We start from the raw sequence: 15,114 nt of genomic DNA, 5'->3' as shown, positions 1-15,114 counted from the left end.
AGAAGTCAATGTTATGTGCAACCTCTGGCTGTATCTTGGTCATATGGTCAATGTACTCACAACGTGGAGGCTTAAAAACGGACAAATCTTGTACCCAACCTTTTGTGAATTAGATGTGCGCCTCCAGGAATTTATAATTTATTTATTCGCCGTGAATGCGCTGACTCCATATATTGTTTAAGATTGTTTAGTCAGAGTGTAAGAAAAAAAAAATACAAAATTCATTTTCTACATGTCATTTTCAAGCGGGAAGCTCAGAAAGCCCAGTTTTACAGGTTTTAAACAGGTAAACAGGTTTTAAACTCAGTCTGAGCAGTCAGATGACATATTTGTAAACCAGCACATGAAGGTGTGACCCTCTCACACTCTTTAGGCATTAAGTCCCGCCTCCTTCCAGTAAGCAGCTCACCTGTGTGTCCGTGTTTAGTGTCCAGGTGTGGAGTAGAGCTTGTTGTTGGTGTGTGTACTTGAAGAAACTGTAAGTTTGCTTTGTTTCCTAGTTCAACAGGTTGACTGTTTGTTTGTGCTCTGTGATGTTTGGATCAGTTGTTCAGTTCCAATTCCAGGACAAACTTTGATCACTGTTTGTCTTCAAACTTGATTATCGGTTGTTGATTGACTGGAATCAAACGGTTTTATGAACATTCATTCAGACAGTTTCTGCTGCTGCTCACAAATCTGATAACAGGAGAAGTTGGTCCCATGCTGACGGGCACAGACAAGGAAGACACTTGGCATGGCCTGTTCTCCTTGTAAATCATATGACCACTATTATTTACGGTCAAACTCACATGAGCAGTTTAGCTGCAGGGCAGGTGTGACACAACCTCATTGTTCAGGTGTGAGTCACACAGTGTGAGAGAGACAATGATGTTTTTCTGTATTTGGGTTGAGCTTTGAGAAGCTATATTTAAAATAAAGATTGGTTTGTACACAGACAGTAAAAAAGCTGCTTTTCGATAAAGGAAAAGTTGTTAGTGGAGCTCTGCTTTGTTTCATCAAAGAGACATTTTTTTCTGCTTTAGCGAGAGACACTTTTTCTTAAAGTGTTTGGAGTATTTGTTGTTTCTGAAAAGTGAGTTGGAGTAAATATGATCAGGGATGCTTATATTCTATACTAGAAATGGCACGATACCACTTTTTTATGGCCGATACCAATACCGATATCATAAATTTGGATATCTGCCGATACCGATATGAATCCGATATAGTGTGTTTATTTAATCAATAAAATTTTTTTTAATATCTTGCTGCATTTTGTATAAGTTCATACTCAAGTTTAAATAAACAACAACGCTAAAGCTATTCTGTTATACCTGAATGTAAAAAATACACTGCGCCCAAAATATTTCATAGTTCAACAACACTGATCAATCTAATAAACTTAAACCTGCTCCATCCTCCCTATTCTGGTATTTTAAAGAGTACTTAGCAGAAATATTAAGCAACCTAACTAATAGGGTTGCAAAAAAAAAAAAAAAAAAATAGGGAACCACCCCCCACCCTCCACCTCATGATGCCTAATCGATGTAATTAACTTTAATTTGATGCAGGGTGAAAAAAAAAATGTACAGAAATAAATTATTTTTCAAGAATAATTAAATAGATTCAACATCGTTCTTCAACAGAATTGCAGAATTCACAGATGGTGCTTTCCAAAAGGAAAAAGTACTAGCTTACTAGGGTATATTACAGTTAACAGTTACTATATACAGTAATGGACTTCTATACATTTTACATCAGATTAAAACTTTGGGTGTAAGATTCAGATAATTATTTATTAACCCTCTGGGGTCGCCGGACGCGCCGGCGCATCAAAATCACATGACCAATTTAAGACGACACAGCTACAAGATGCAGCACGACAGAGTCGCCATTTCAACTTGGGTCGAAAGTGAAGACTTCAAACTATATACCAGTTTTTGAATTGTGTCAATGGGCCACGTAAAACCAGAGTTATGATAAAACATACACACAATGTTTTTTTCTGAACAAAACAGTGGTGTTTAGGAAGCGGGAAGGACGGTAAAAACGGGGTTTTCTACAGACAGCGCTAGCAAACACTCTCCGCTTGCGAGTGAAAAAAGAAAAAGAAAGGACACCCCTTCCCTATTGGTGTTAGAGTTTACCATGTCAGCCAATCAAAACAATGATAAGGCAACATGTGACATTTGGTTGTTTAGGGAGACGGGGAAGTTTTTAGGAGTGACACCCGTGAAGGAAAGCGGGCGAGCGAAAGAAAGAGAGAGAGCGAGTTTTCATATGTGAGACATTAGTGACGTTTAGTGTGTTTGGAGGCTGTAGTTAGTGTGTTGTGTAGTTATTGTCTTGTATTGTGTGTCAGTTATACTGCTGAATTTCATATTTGCTCTAAAAAAGCCGTCAAAGGCAGATTCCAGTGTAAACGCTGTTCCCACATGGAAAACTGGACTGATGCACCTCCTGCTGTCAGACCTGCAGGGTTTAGGCCTTTGGTGTTCTCCTCTGTCTTATACTGAACACAAACTACATTTTTTGGACTGGCACAAATAATTTGTGTGCCTTCTTATTTGATGCAGCACACCTGATTGTTCTGTAAATAGATATAAATGATTATATAAAAAACGCCTGAGGCCTTGGGTGCATTTTTAGGTAAATAGTACCATATAACGTTGTTGTTTGCAAAACTTGTGCATAATTTTTTAGAAACGTACAATTTCTATTTGCATTTCAAGTTATGAAAATGAGTCGTTAAACATGTTTGTGGGTTTTACAGTAAAAAATATAACTTTTTTCTACTCGGATTTTGAATTTTTTGTCTGAATTTAGATCAACTGTGCTAATATAGTATACCAAAATGAAAAAAAAATCAGATATTTGAGGTTGTGCTGAAAATAATGATACCAAACAAGGCAAGAAAAACACATTTTAAAGGTGAAATATAGAGGTAAAATCAAAAGTAGTCAAAAACGGCCAATTATACCCTGGACCCCAGAGGGTTAAAAGCTAGACATTTAAAATGAGAATAAGAAAGAAAAGTATGTCTTTGTGCCCCCTTTTCCCTGTTCATCCCCTATCGGCCCCCCTGGCTAAACTTTGCTAGATCCGCCCCTGCACAGTTACCAGCGTCAGCTACGTAGAAAAAGATCCTGGTGTAGAAAGTAATATTAAATAAATTCTAACAACAGCTTATCAAGCTTAAACGTGCTGCTGTTGTTCAGCCGCTGGTTTCCTGTTTCTGGTGCAAAGTGGGCAAAAAACAAACAAGAGAGACGGACTCGCGACAGAAAAGCCGATCAGCTGATCATTAAGCAGTTTCACGATTGAAGTATCAGCAGGACACGGAGAGAGGGGCAGTCGCTCCATATATCGGTTGTTAAGCTTAACATGGGAACGCTTTACAAACACTCAGAGATGAACTTACACACTTGCTTTACTTCTCTCTGGGATAACTTTCTCGGAGATGAAATACTGGTTTGGTAGCGAGGCTCCAAATACACGCAGGTGCTCTATCACGTGACCACACTGCTCCGACGTGCTATGGTTATGAGCTGCGTTACGCTGTGTTGCAAGTTTTGTGATTTTTTTTTTTTTTTTTTTTATATTTAATGGATCGGATTACATTTTTTATTTCTCACCGATATCGGATCCAGTAATCCGATACATATCGGATCGGTCCATCTCTATTCTATACTCTCTTTGTCAAAATCCCCCTCCTCTGCATCACCCATTTTTTCATCACCCCTTTTTCCATCAGAAGCAGAGCACTGACTCGTTCCAGATAGCAGCTTGTTTCTTTTCTAAATACAACATACAGAGTTTTATAATCAATGTCATGTTGGTAGAGGTTTGATCCTTATAGGCTGCAAAGACTTTGTGTGCATTCCAGAGTGCTCTGGCATTCACACCCACATCCAGGGAGCATGGGAGAGGCAGTACCTTGTTTTATTATTTTATGGCAGGATAAACATATCTATGTCAGTTTTAGTCTAAGTGCCTTTTGTTTAGATGGACCGCTAGACTCCTGGCACCAGCTTTGGGGAGTCTTCACGGGGTCACATCTTGACCCCCCCCCCGCACACACACACTCACACACACAGAGAGACAAGGTATTCTTTGTTCTCATGCCTACCTATGTAAGATGTTATATGTTAATGAACCTATGCATATTCATGTAACCACAACAAAAGGAGTGCTATGGGGAACCTGGCTGAGAGCCCAACGGAGGCCACGTGGGCGGAACAACATCTGGCTCCTGTCTCCCTCATGCATGAGTAACACAACAAACTTTGCCTACTTGGTGTTCAATGCTTTTGTGCAGTTAAATTGTCTCGTTCCAGCGGTGAGCCTGTGCTAGACAGACCCAACATTAATGTCTTCATTCCACCTACTTCACATACAAGGGTCAGTTCTAAAGGGCGCAGAAACATGGGTGTGCCATGGGCTCCCCAGTTTCACCCATCATGGCCAATTTGTACATGGAAGAAGTGAAAAAGAGGGCTTTGCTATCCTCCCCTGGAACACCACCAAGTCATTGGTTCAGATATGTGGATGACACCTGGGTGAAAATCAAATCTCAAGACGTACCACGTTTCAAGGATCACATTAACTCAGTGGACCGACACATCAAATTCACCAGGGAGGATATGAAAAGTGGCAGGTTAGCCTTCTTAGACTGTGATATTTCCATCAAAAATGGGGGACATCTAAAAGCTGACGTGTACCGTAAACCTACACATACGGATCAGTATCTAAGGTTTGACTCTCATCATCCAGTGGAGCACAAACTGGGTGTCATCAGGATGCTACAACACAGAGCGAACACCATCCCCACTGACACAGCAGCCAGGGAGGCAGGAGAACAGCACATCAAGAAGGCCCTGAGTAAATGTGGTTATCCCAGCTGGACTTTCGTCAAAGCAGGGAAGGCACCTAAAGAAAGCTCCAGGCGATCCAGGAGAGAAGGACGACCGCTGCCCAAGCGAAAACCTGTAGTGATCCCATATGTGTCAGGAGTATCGGAGCAGTTGAGATGCATTTTTCCTCTGTGGCTTTTAAACCCCAAAACACGCTGCGCAAAAAACTGCTCCACCCCAAGGATCGGGTCCCCCGACACAAACAGAGCAACATAGTGTACGCTGTTAAGTGCAGGAGGATTGCCAGGATTTATACATCGGGGAAACCAAACAACCTCTGGCAAAGCGGATGGCACAACACAGAAGAGCTACCTCGTCAGGCCAGGACTCTGCAGTCTATTCACAGCTACAGGCCAGTGGACACGCTTTCAAATGATGAGGATGTACACATCCTGGACAGGGAGGAACTCTGGTTTGAGGGCGGAGTCAAGGAGGCCTTTTACATGAAAAGGGAAAGACCATCTCTGAATCGAGGAGGGGGCCTAAGGGTACATCTGTCGCCATCTTACAATGCTGTGATTGCAGCCATTCCCCAACTCTCTGTGAACTCATGGCCATTGATCAGTGGTCGTTGATCAGTGGGTTTTGGTCAGTGGTTGTTGATCAATGGTCATGAGAATTTGCATAATTACGATTAAAGAACTGACCTCCCAGCCCATTGTTCCTTCAGTGGGCTGGTTTCAGTCATTATGCAAATGTACTGTTTATAAGATTGAAACCTGCAGTCAGCTGAGACTGAAGACGTCACCTGGATGAGTGACGAAATGTTTCTCCCACAAAATGCTACGTCCAGATGAACCGAATCAACTTTTGGAGACAGCAGCATAGCATCATGTTTAAGATCTACCTCATGGTACTTTATGTGGCAGTGATACCTGCAGTAAGCAGGGCTTAGTCTACGGGGGGCATGGGGTGTTCTCGATATATTTATTTCAAGTGTTTGGTTATATTATTTGGCTGGTTACATTCATGTGTAATATAAATAAAATATGATATTAATTAAACTGTATTCATGTATAAAGGATTTGGTGTACCCAAGTGCTTTGGGGTCCTTAGGGAGTAGTAAAGTGCTATACAAATACAGACCATTTACAATTTGTACCATTTGTACTCATTTTGTTCCACAGGCCATTAAAATATAAAACTAAAACTTAGGCTAAGAGACTTTTTTTTTTTTAAAAAAAAGGGAAGAAAAGAGGACTTTTAGCTTTAAAACATTTATTATGAATTAAACACTTTTTGTACATTTAAATTATTAAAATAGTTAATAGAAAGTATTAAGCAGTTCATTTTATTTCTTTAGAATATTTATTATTGCCCTATAATAAGACAACCATATTTCTTATGGTATTACTCAATCAGTGAATAGAATAATGAGTAAAATAATCAAGTAAGTCAAAAAGGTGGAACCATTTAGAGATTCATGCATGTCTGTTCCTTGTTCATTGTGTATTAAAGGCATAATGCAGAATAGTTTGTTTTTCTCTACATTTGATTTAAATAATGTATTGATTTTTCAAAATAATATTGGCTTGTAGCTGTAGTAAGTGTTGATGGCTACAGTGACTGTTTAGCTTTTATGGCATCAAATAGTTTTACTTATATTTTTATTATATTAATGCTATTATAATTGACATGTTTTATTTATTATTCTTTTTATTCAAAGAGGTTGAACACTTTGAAAGCCTGATTCTTTAGTTATTAAACTATTTAATAACTGATCAACATATTGATTACTCTGCCTTACAAATACTTGGGTACACCATTTGAAAGCTTGACTTTTTGCATTTTTCACCCTGACTATGTAACTCAACAAATAATTTTTTTTTTAATCTATTGTCCACCCGGCTGTTCCTCAGTTTTTAATCTGATTCAGTGCTGAGTTCAGATAAAATAATCATACTAGGTAATTTTATCATCAGTGTAGATGCTATAAATGAAAGTCTAAACTCTGCATTTAATTCATTAATGAAATATTATATATTCTGTCAAAATGAGCCCACCCACCACTTTAATTTAACTTTGAGTTTTACACCCAATGCCTTTCCTTACACTAAATCCCAAGGTAAGTTTTCAAACACATCAAATGAATGACTTACTGCACTTTGAAGTCACCTGATCTTAGTAGTTGATGTGCACATGAATGATTTGTGTTTTCTCTGCAGGTGAAGGAAGAAAGTGTGTGTGAGCTGAGCAGCATGGATCAGTGTGAGGACAGAGAGGAGGGAGTCCCTCCCTCTAAAACCACTCTGTGTGGAGAACATGAGAGCCAGACCAAAGCTCAGAGGTGAGATGACCATCTCTAACTGTCCATGACTCTTCTCCATGTCACAGCTCAGCACTCACATCACTGCTCCATCATTATTCACAGGAACCAGCCTGGACCTCCACCCAGCTGTGTGTCCTTACAGAGTGACTCATCTAATGATCGCTACATTCATTTTAAAGTCAAGCAGGCGTCTCCTGCAGAGAGGTGAGCTGTTATAAACATAAAGTCTTTGATGTCTGACTTAAATGAACTGCTTGATGTTGTTTCCTGGTCAAAGGAAGTCACTGAGCAAGGAATTCCTTTATTCTATAAAACATGTCCAACATTCAAACTCCTGCTGCTCACACAGTAGTCAATCAGTCGTCATGCACAGTCTTAATGACTGTGTTTACCTCTGAGTGGAGCTCTGTTCTTAATTTAGTTTGGAGTTTCCTTCTGCTCATGCTCAGCTGCAAAGCAGTTTCTCTTTGGGATGATGAAGGTATTCTAAGTCTTCGTGAGCTTCTGTGGCTGCAAATGAAAAACACATTCTTCTCTCACAGGATCGACAGGAGACCTACTGAACTTGAACCTGGACCCAGCTGTGTAAACACTATGTTGAATCATGTCATTAATAGATTTCAACAAAAATAGTCACCAAGAAAGATGCAAGTTAAAGTCAGTATTATAATGTCTAAAATGACAAGTCCTTGATTGAATATTTGAACTTTAATTATCAGGATCCAAACTGAACCTGGACGCAGCTGTGTGACCTTTAGGAGTGAACGGTCTATGAGTGAACTCATTAATTTTAAAGATCAGCCTTTGTCTGCTGCAGAGAGGTGAGCTGTTATAAACATGAAATCTTTGATTTAACTGCTTGATGTTGTTTGATATAAACTGCAGTGCAAACACGTCATTCCCTCAATCCCCTTCAAACTGTCTCTTTAAAACAAGCCTTTGGTTTCTAAACAACTGAAAATCCGCTTCAGCAAACAGGAACTGATGCTCGTGCGAATGTTTTCTTCCATCAGTCATGTTGTGCTGTATGTTGTTGGAAGTTAGAAGAGGGAACACTAACTTTGTGGCACAAATTTTCCTCATAAAACTCAGAGCATCAAAAATGACTCAAACACTGTCAGTCAGACAGGAAACTTTCCTTTCTACATTTTAACAGATTAGAGTTTTATTTTTTTTAATGAATTTTCTGAAAAGTGGAGAGTGACTTTAGTTTCTAGAAGTTAAATAGACCAGCATCACTCTGTTATTTTGTGTACTGACACTGGTTTGGCCTTTGGTCTGATGATGAAGTCCACTGCAGATAAACAAGTCAAAGTTAGCCAGACTTTTAAGGTGTACAGCAAACTGAGAAGTCCTAGAGTAAGATGGCCGACGTGTCAAACAGCTGTCAAAGGCAGCATGTGGTAGTCATGATGACCTCTGTAAAGCTGCTTTGTGTATGTGACCTTTAGATAAAAGAATTTGTGGATTTAGTGTTATGCATTCAGATCAGAGTCATGTTCACTTGTCATCTCTTGTAACTCTTAGTGAGGCTAGTCAACAGCCAATGTAGCTCATACTTACTGTTGTTGGTGTGAGTCTGTGAATGTGCAGCTCTGCTTCAGCAGCCTGCAGGTTGTGTAGCACTTGAAGGATACAGTTGTACTCATTGTGTTTTGGTTTGTGAGTAAGGCTTGAATTCTAGTTTTTGTTGTTTGGTGTAGTTGTTTTGAGGCCTACTCCTGCTACAACTGCAGCTCCACATTATTCAGCGTAACACAGTTTTGTACTGACTGTAGATAAGACACTGCTTTATCATTTAGGATCATATACAACCAGCTGCAATATGAATATGATTAAGAATGGTAGAACACTTCAGTATAATTTGTATATTTGATTTCCTATTCATCATTTTATTATCTGAAAGGAAAACTCAGGCCAATGAGGTCAGTAGCAAAAGTGACTATGCCTACATCTTTTAGCTGCTAAAATCACCTAAAATTTCAACAACCAACAGATGCTGTCATTCACGTCGAGATGTGTGTGTGTGTGTGTGTTTATGGCGAGTAAAAATGTCTCAGTGTGAACTACTTCCCACAATTCCTCCACAGAGTTGATCAGGAGAGCTCAGAGGTTCCCAGTGGTCAGTCTGCCGAGCAGCATCAAACACAGCTGGACTCCATATTTATGGTCTGTACATGTACAACAACTACTTTTACATCTATTGTGTTCACAGTCATCTCCATGCTGCTCTTTGTAGACCAGTGGATTGCCAGTGTGTCCAACATGGATCTGATGTTTGGCTGCATGATTTCTGTGTCTAAGTGGGGTAACGTCTACAGCAATCTGGATGAATTAAAAATGCTCCACGTCCACACTATCATTTTCATTTATTTACAAAAAGTTTTTTATCCATACTGAAATGACTGAAAACACTTACGTTCTGTACTGCGCATGCATTAAAAAATAAGGTCATTCGACCTGCGTCATTTCTGTCTGCTGTTTATTTACTTTCCGGCTCTTTGAAACATTGTGGCAAAATGTCGAAGAAAATCAACACGTTTTTTAAATGAACTGACAATGAGTTGAAGTTGTTGCTGTGAGTAGCACAAAAGTACAAAGATGCAAAAGTGAGCGCAAAAATAGACTACAATGCCTTCTGCCATCCTCGTTGAATTGGTCACATGAATGAATCATATGAGTAAAATGTGTCATCGTTTTTAAAAGCCTCTGTTTTTGCACACACTGCGACACAAAAAGGGCGTTTTCAAATGTATCCACTTTGGAGAGCGTTTTTAAAAAGCTCAGTTTTCCTTGACCAGAAACACCATCTCAGTGTAGACAGAAGGCCAAAACGGAGAGAAAAAGAAAATTAAAACGTATTAGTGTGATCATGGAATGGATCATTCATAACATATTCTGTTCCAGCTGCTGGAGGACAACATCATCACTTTTGTGAAGAATGAGCTGAAGAAGATCCAGAAGGTTCTGAGTCCAGATTACCCAGAATGCTTAGAGAGACAGAGAGAGGATGATAAGCAGGGGAGGAGCAGCAGAGAGGCATTTGTGAAGATCACACTGGACTTCCTGAGGAGAATAAAACAGGAGGAGCTGGCTGATCGGCTGCAGAACAGTAAGAGGATTTCTATCAAGATTTAAGCAGTTGGGTGAATAAGAATTTGCTAATATCTCAAGGAAGATTTAATTTAATTTAATTTAATTTAATTATTTCTTTATATGGTCAAATCTATCATGAGCACTTTGTAAAACATGACCATTTTAAAAAAATATATCATATTTCAGAACTTTCAGCTTCAGTTTGTTGGCAAGAACATAAAACTAAACTAAAAAGTAATATTGACTTTTTAAAAATGAACCAATATTATTTTTTTTTTAATTTAGAACTCTGTGGTGCAGTTTGTCATCGTAACCTTAAATCTGCACTGAAGAAGAAGTTCCAGTGTGTGTTTGAGGGGATCGCTAAAGCAGGAAACCCAACCCTTCTGAATCAGATCTACACAGAGCTCTACATCACAGAGGGAGGGACTGCAGAGGTCAATGATGAACATGAGGTCAGACAGATTGAAACAGCATCCTGGAACCTAGACAGATCAGAAACAACAGTCAGACAAGAAGACATCTTTAAAGCCTCACCTGGAAGAGATGAACCAATCAGAACAGTGCTTACAAAGGGAGTGGCTGGCATTGGGAAAACAGTCTTAACACAGAAATACACCCTGGACTGGGCTGAAGACAAAGCCAACCAGGACATCCAGTTCATATTTCCATTCACTTTCAGAGAGCTGAATGTGCTGAAAGAGGAAAAGTTCAGCTTGGTGGAACTTGTTCATCACTTTTTTACTGAAACCAAAGAAGCAGGAATCTCCAGGTTTGAAGACTTCCAGGTTGTGTTCATCTTTGATGGTCTGGATGAGTGTCGACTTCCTCTGGACTTCCACAAAACTACAATTATAACTGACCCTAGAAAGTACACCTCAGTGGATGTGCTGCTGATAAACCTCATCAGGGGGAAACTGCTTCCCTCTGCTCGCCTCTGGATAACCACACGACCTGCAGCAGCCAATCAGATCCCTCCTGATTGTGTTGGCATGGTGACAGAGGTCAGAGGGTTCACTGACCCACAAAAGGAGGAGTACTTCAGGAAGAGATTCAGAGATGAGGAGGAGGCCAGCAGGATCATCTCCCACATCAAGACATCACGAAGCCTCCACATCATGTGCCACATCCCAGTCTTCTGCTGGATCACTGCTACAGTTCTGGAGGATGTGCTGAAAACAAGAGAGGGAGGACAGCTGCCCAAGACCCTGACTGAGATGTACATCCACTTCCTCGTGGTACAGGCCAAGGTGAAGAAGGTCAAGTATGATGGAGGAGCTGAGACAGATCCACACTGGAGTCCAGAGAGCAGGGAGATGATTGAGTCTCTGGGAAAACTGGCCTTTGATCAGCTGCAGAAAGGAAACCTGATCTTCTATGAATCAGACCTGACAGAGTGTGGCATCGATATCAGAGCAGCCTCAGTGTACTCAGGAGTGTTCACACAGATCTTTAAAGAGGAGAGAGGACTGTACCAGGACAAGGTGTTCTGCTTCATCCATCTGAGTGTTCAGGAGTTTCTGGCTGCTCTTCATGTCCACCTGACCTTCATCAACTCTGGACTCAATCTGCTGGAAGAACAAAAAACAACCTTCCATAAATCTGAAAGAAGTGAATCTGTAGAGAAACACTTCTACCAGTGTGCTGTGGACAAGGCCTTACAGAGTCCAAATGGACACCTGGACTTGTTCCTCCGCTTCCTCCTGGGTCTTTCACTGCAGACCAGTCAGACTCTCCTACGAGGTCTGCTGACACAGATAGGAAGTAGCTCACAGACCAATCAGGAAACAGTTCAGTACATCAAGAAGAAGCTCAGTGAGAATTTATATGCAGAGAAAAGCATCAATCTGATCCACTGTCTGAATGAACTGAATAATCGTTCTCTAGTGGAGGAGATCCAACAGTCCCTGAGATCAGGACGTCTCTCCACAGATAAACTGTCTCCTGCTCAGTGGTCAGCTCTGGTCTTTATCTTACTGTCATCAGAAAAAGATCTGGATGTGTTTGACCTGAAGAAATACTCTGCTTCAGAGGAGGCTCTTCTGAGGCTGCTGCCAGTGGTCAAAGCCTCCAACAAAGCTCTGTAAGTACATATATATTCATACCTTAATTTCTAAAAGGATTTTTTCAAACTACAAAATGCAGATTACAATGCATTTTTTGCATTTTTTAATTTTTGGTTGTTTTTGTGGGTTTTCTCCCGGTTCTCCGGCTTCCTCCCGCAGGCCAAAGAGGTGGGGTTAGGTGAACTGTTAATTCTAAATTACCCATAGGTTTGAATGTCAGTGCAAATGGTTGGTGGTATCTCCATGTTAGCCCTGGGTAAGAGTTCCAAGAGCTTTAGCCTGCCTCTCTCCCTTCTGTAACTAGGGCAGGCTCCAACCACTCCGCAACCCTGAGAAAAAGGATAATTCTCAGGATCAGTGCCCTGCTTAGTTGAAGATATGACTTCACTTTTCAAATGTTACAGTCACTTATATACCCAGGTACTTCAGTTGCTGGTGAACTGAATCTTAGTCATTATGTTGCATTTGGTTTCCTGCTGTCAGCACTTATTAATCTTATTCACTGATTCCTAGAAATCAGTTTTTGTCCACTTATTCAGTGTAGATTGATTTCAGTTTGTCCCTGTGGGTAACAAAATTCATAATCAGTGTTCTGGAAGGAGTATTGTTAATTCTCTCAGATCTGATCTGGTCTTCTCTCTCCAAAATAATTTAGCTGTCACACTCTTTAAACAGGGACACTTTTTTATAAATTTCATATTTGAAAGACTAAATGCAGTAAGAAGTCCTCAGTAAGAAAGCAATGATTTTGTATTTGTCGACGTCCACTATCATATTCCAGAATCAGGCTCTGAAATGTACAAATGGATGCGAGAAGATTTTATTGGTAATTGTAAACCAGAAATTGTCTATAAAGGTTTTACCATTTGTTTCACAAAACCTATGCACATGTAGTGCACATGGTGGAGTTCAAAAGGACAGAGTGGTGCCTTTAGCAGGCATCCTTAAATTGGCTAATCAAAAGAAAGTAGGATTTTAGGAAGGGCTTATGAGGAAGAAGCTAAACGAGCAAGTATAAAGGATTAATTCAGACGCTAAAACAAGGTCAAGTATGTAATGAAAAGTATTGGTTTGATTGCCATTTAGCAACAGTAATTGTATATTTTACAATTAGAAATATGAACAGGGCCTGTACCCCTGCAGGTACTGAACTAGTTACTAAATGAACCAGCTCCTTACTGGTTTACATTTAATTATAGAGTTATGATTAGGTTTTTACTGGTACAATTCCAAATCTTTAAATGTTTTTCCAGATTAAAATGTATTTGTAAGTTAATAAAGACTTGTGCTCCACACTGATGTTTGATTTCTTCATCTAAAGTGATTTAATTTTAATACATGCCATTGTTTTTCCTAGATTGAATCACTGTAAACTCTCAGAGAGTAGTTGTGAAGCTCTCTCAGTGGTTCTCAGCTCCCAATCCTCTTGTCTGAGAGAGCTGGACCTAAGTAATAATAATCTGCAGGATTCGGGAGTGAAGCTTCTTTGCAGTGGACTAAAGACTCAACATTATACAGTGGAAAGTCTGAGGTCAGATCAAAAGAGCTTTTGTTTGTTTTTCAAAAAACAAGTAATAAAAGTCAGCTTCATCCATTTATTGTTGTTTTATTATTGCTAATTGTATCTAAAAACTCCCACACCTCTATTCTATTTATAATAAGACAATAAGAGTTCCAGCCAGTTCTAAAATAAGATTAGAACTGTCAAATCTACAAACTGCCACTATCAATACAATGTAAAGCTAGTGTTTTCTTTGTGTGTGTCCTTCAGATTGAGTGTGTGCAACCTCACGGATAGAAGCTGTGAAGTTCTGTCCTCAGTTCTCTGCTCCAAGTACTTTAGTCTGAGAGAGCTGGATCTTAGTAACAATGAGCTACGGGATTCAGGAGTGAAGTCTCTGTGCATTGGAGTGATGAGTTCATATTGCACACTGGAAATTCTAAGGTCAGGATTCTGATTGATACTGTTGATAATTAAAATGTTATTTACATAAACTGCTAACCTATATAGAAATTGCAGGTGCCATTTTAGTTGCTTCTTCAGTGGATTATTAAACTCTAAAATTTAAAAACTGTGACACTTAGTGTGACAATAGAAACATGTTTTATGCACTGGTCTTTTCAAAGATTTAGGTCTGTTTTGCATCCCTATTTTCATAATGGAAAATGTGAACATTGGCATCCTTGAAAGAGTGAGTTTTGTCCTTTAGAGGAACAGCTTAATCTTGTTCTGCCAAGGTGGCTCTTCCATTTCGCTCAACAAGGTCCACATCAGGTTTTGAGGAACCAGGGCACCCTGATGAGAAGTGGGCTATTGAAGCAAGAAAGCATCAGTGGGTAGAGCTGTTCGATATAACGATATATATCGGATGAGGGTATATAAACATCTATAGGTTCATTTTACGTTATCATTTGTTTCGTGGTGTCACAAAATAAATGTTTACGGCAATATTGTTTTGATGGTCACTGTAGTGGCTATATTAATTTCTTAAAGTGTTTCTCTTATATTTAATATAACCACACTACGGACGGACAAGTGCCTGTTTTTATGCGTTGTCGTTAGCAACAACAATGGTAAAAACATTGCAAGTCTGCTTGTTTATTTTCCACAAACCTTTCACAATAAAGCTCAAGATCCTGTTGAGACTTTTCAAAATAAACTGAATCATGTGAAAAAGTATGCAGAGTATTTATGGCTGAGAAGTAAAAAAGAGCCGCCAGGTGCTAAAAAATAAACCTTAGACTCAAACGTTGGAAAAGGCTTTTCCCTGCAGCACGCCGTGTAATA

General features: G+C 39.6%; 1 protein-coding gene across 1 annotated transcript; it reads left to right on the top strand.

Annotated features, from left to right (window-relative positions):
- The first annotated feature begins 387 nt into the window (after window positions 1–387).
- On the top strand, window positions 388–12,347 carry LOC146389475 (protein NLRC3-like). Its single transcript, XM_084912196.1, has 7 exons — window positions 388–478; window positions 7,061–7,182; window positions 7,267–7,368; window positions 7,884–7,985; window positions 9,255–9,333; window positions 10,072–10,276; window positions 10,546–12,347. Exons 2-7 carry the CDS (start codon window positions 7,094–7,096, stop codon window positions 12,345–12,347), a joined length of 2,379 nt encoding a protein of 792 aa, XP_084768322.1. The 5' UTR covers window positions 388–478; window positions 7,061–7,093.
- Window positions 12,348–15,114: the final 2,767 nt, after the last annotated feature.

The sequence above is a fragment of the Perissodus microlepis genome, chromosome 3 (assembly GCF_051167445.1).
Source record: "Perissodus microlepis isolate ML-2025 ecotype Zambia chromosome 3, ASM5116744v1, whole genome shotgun sequence".
Taxonomy (NCBI): domain Eukaryota; kingdom Metazoa; phylum Chordata; class Actinopteri; order Cichliformes; family Cichlidae; genus Perissodus; species Perissodus microlepis.
This window is presented reverse-complemented; position numbering and strand designations above follow the sequence as displayed.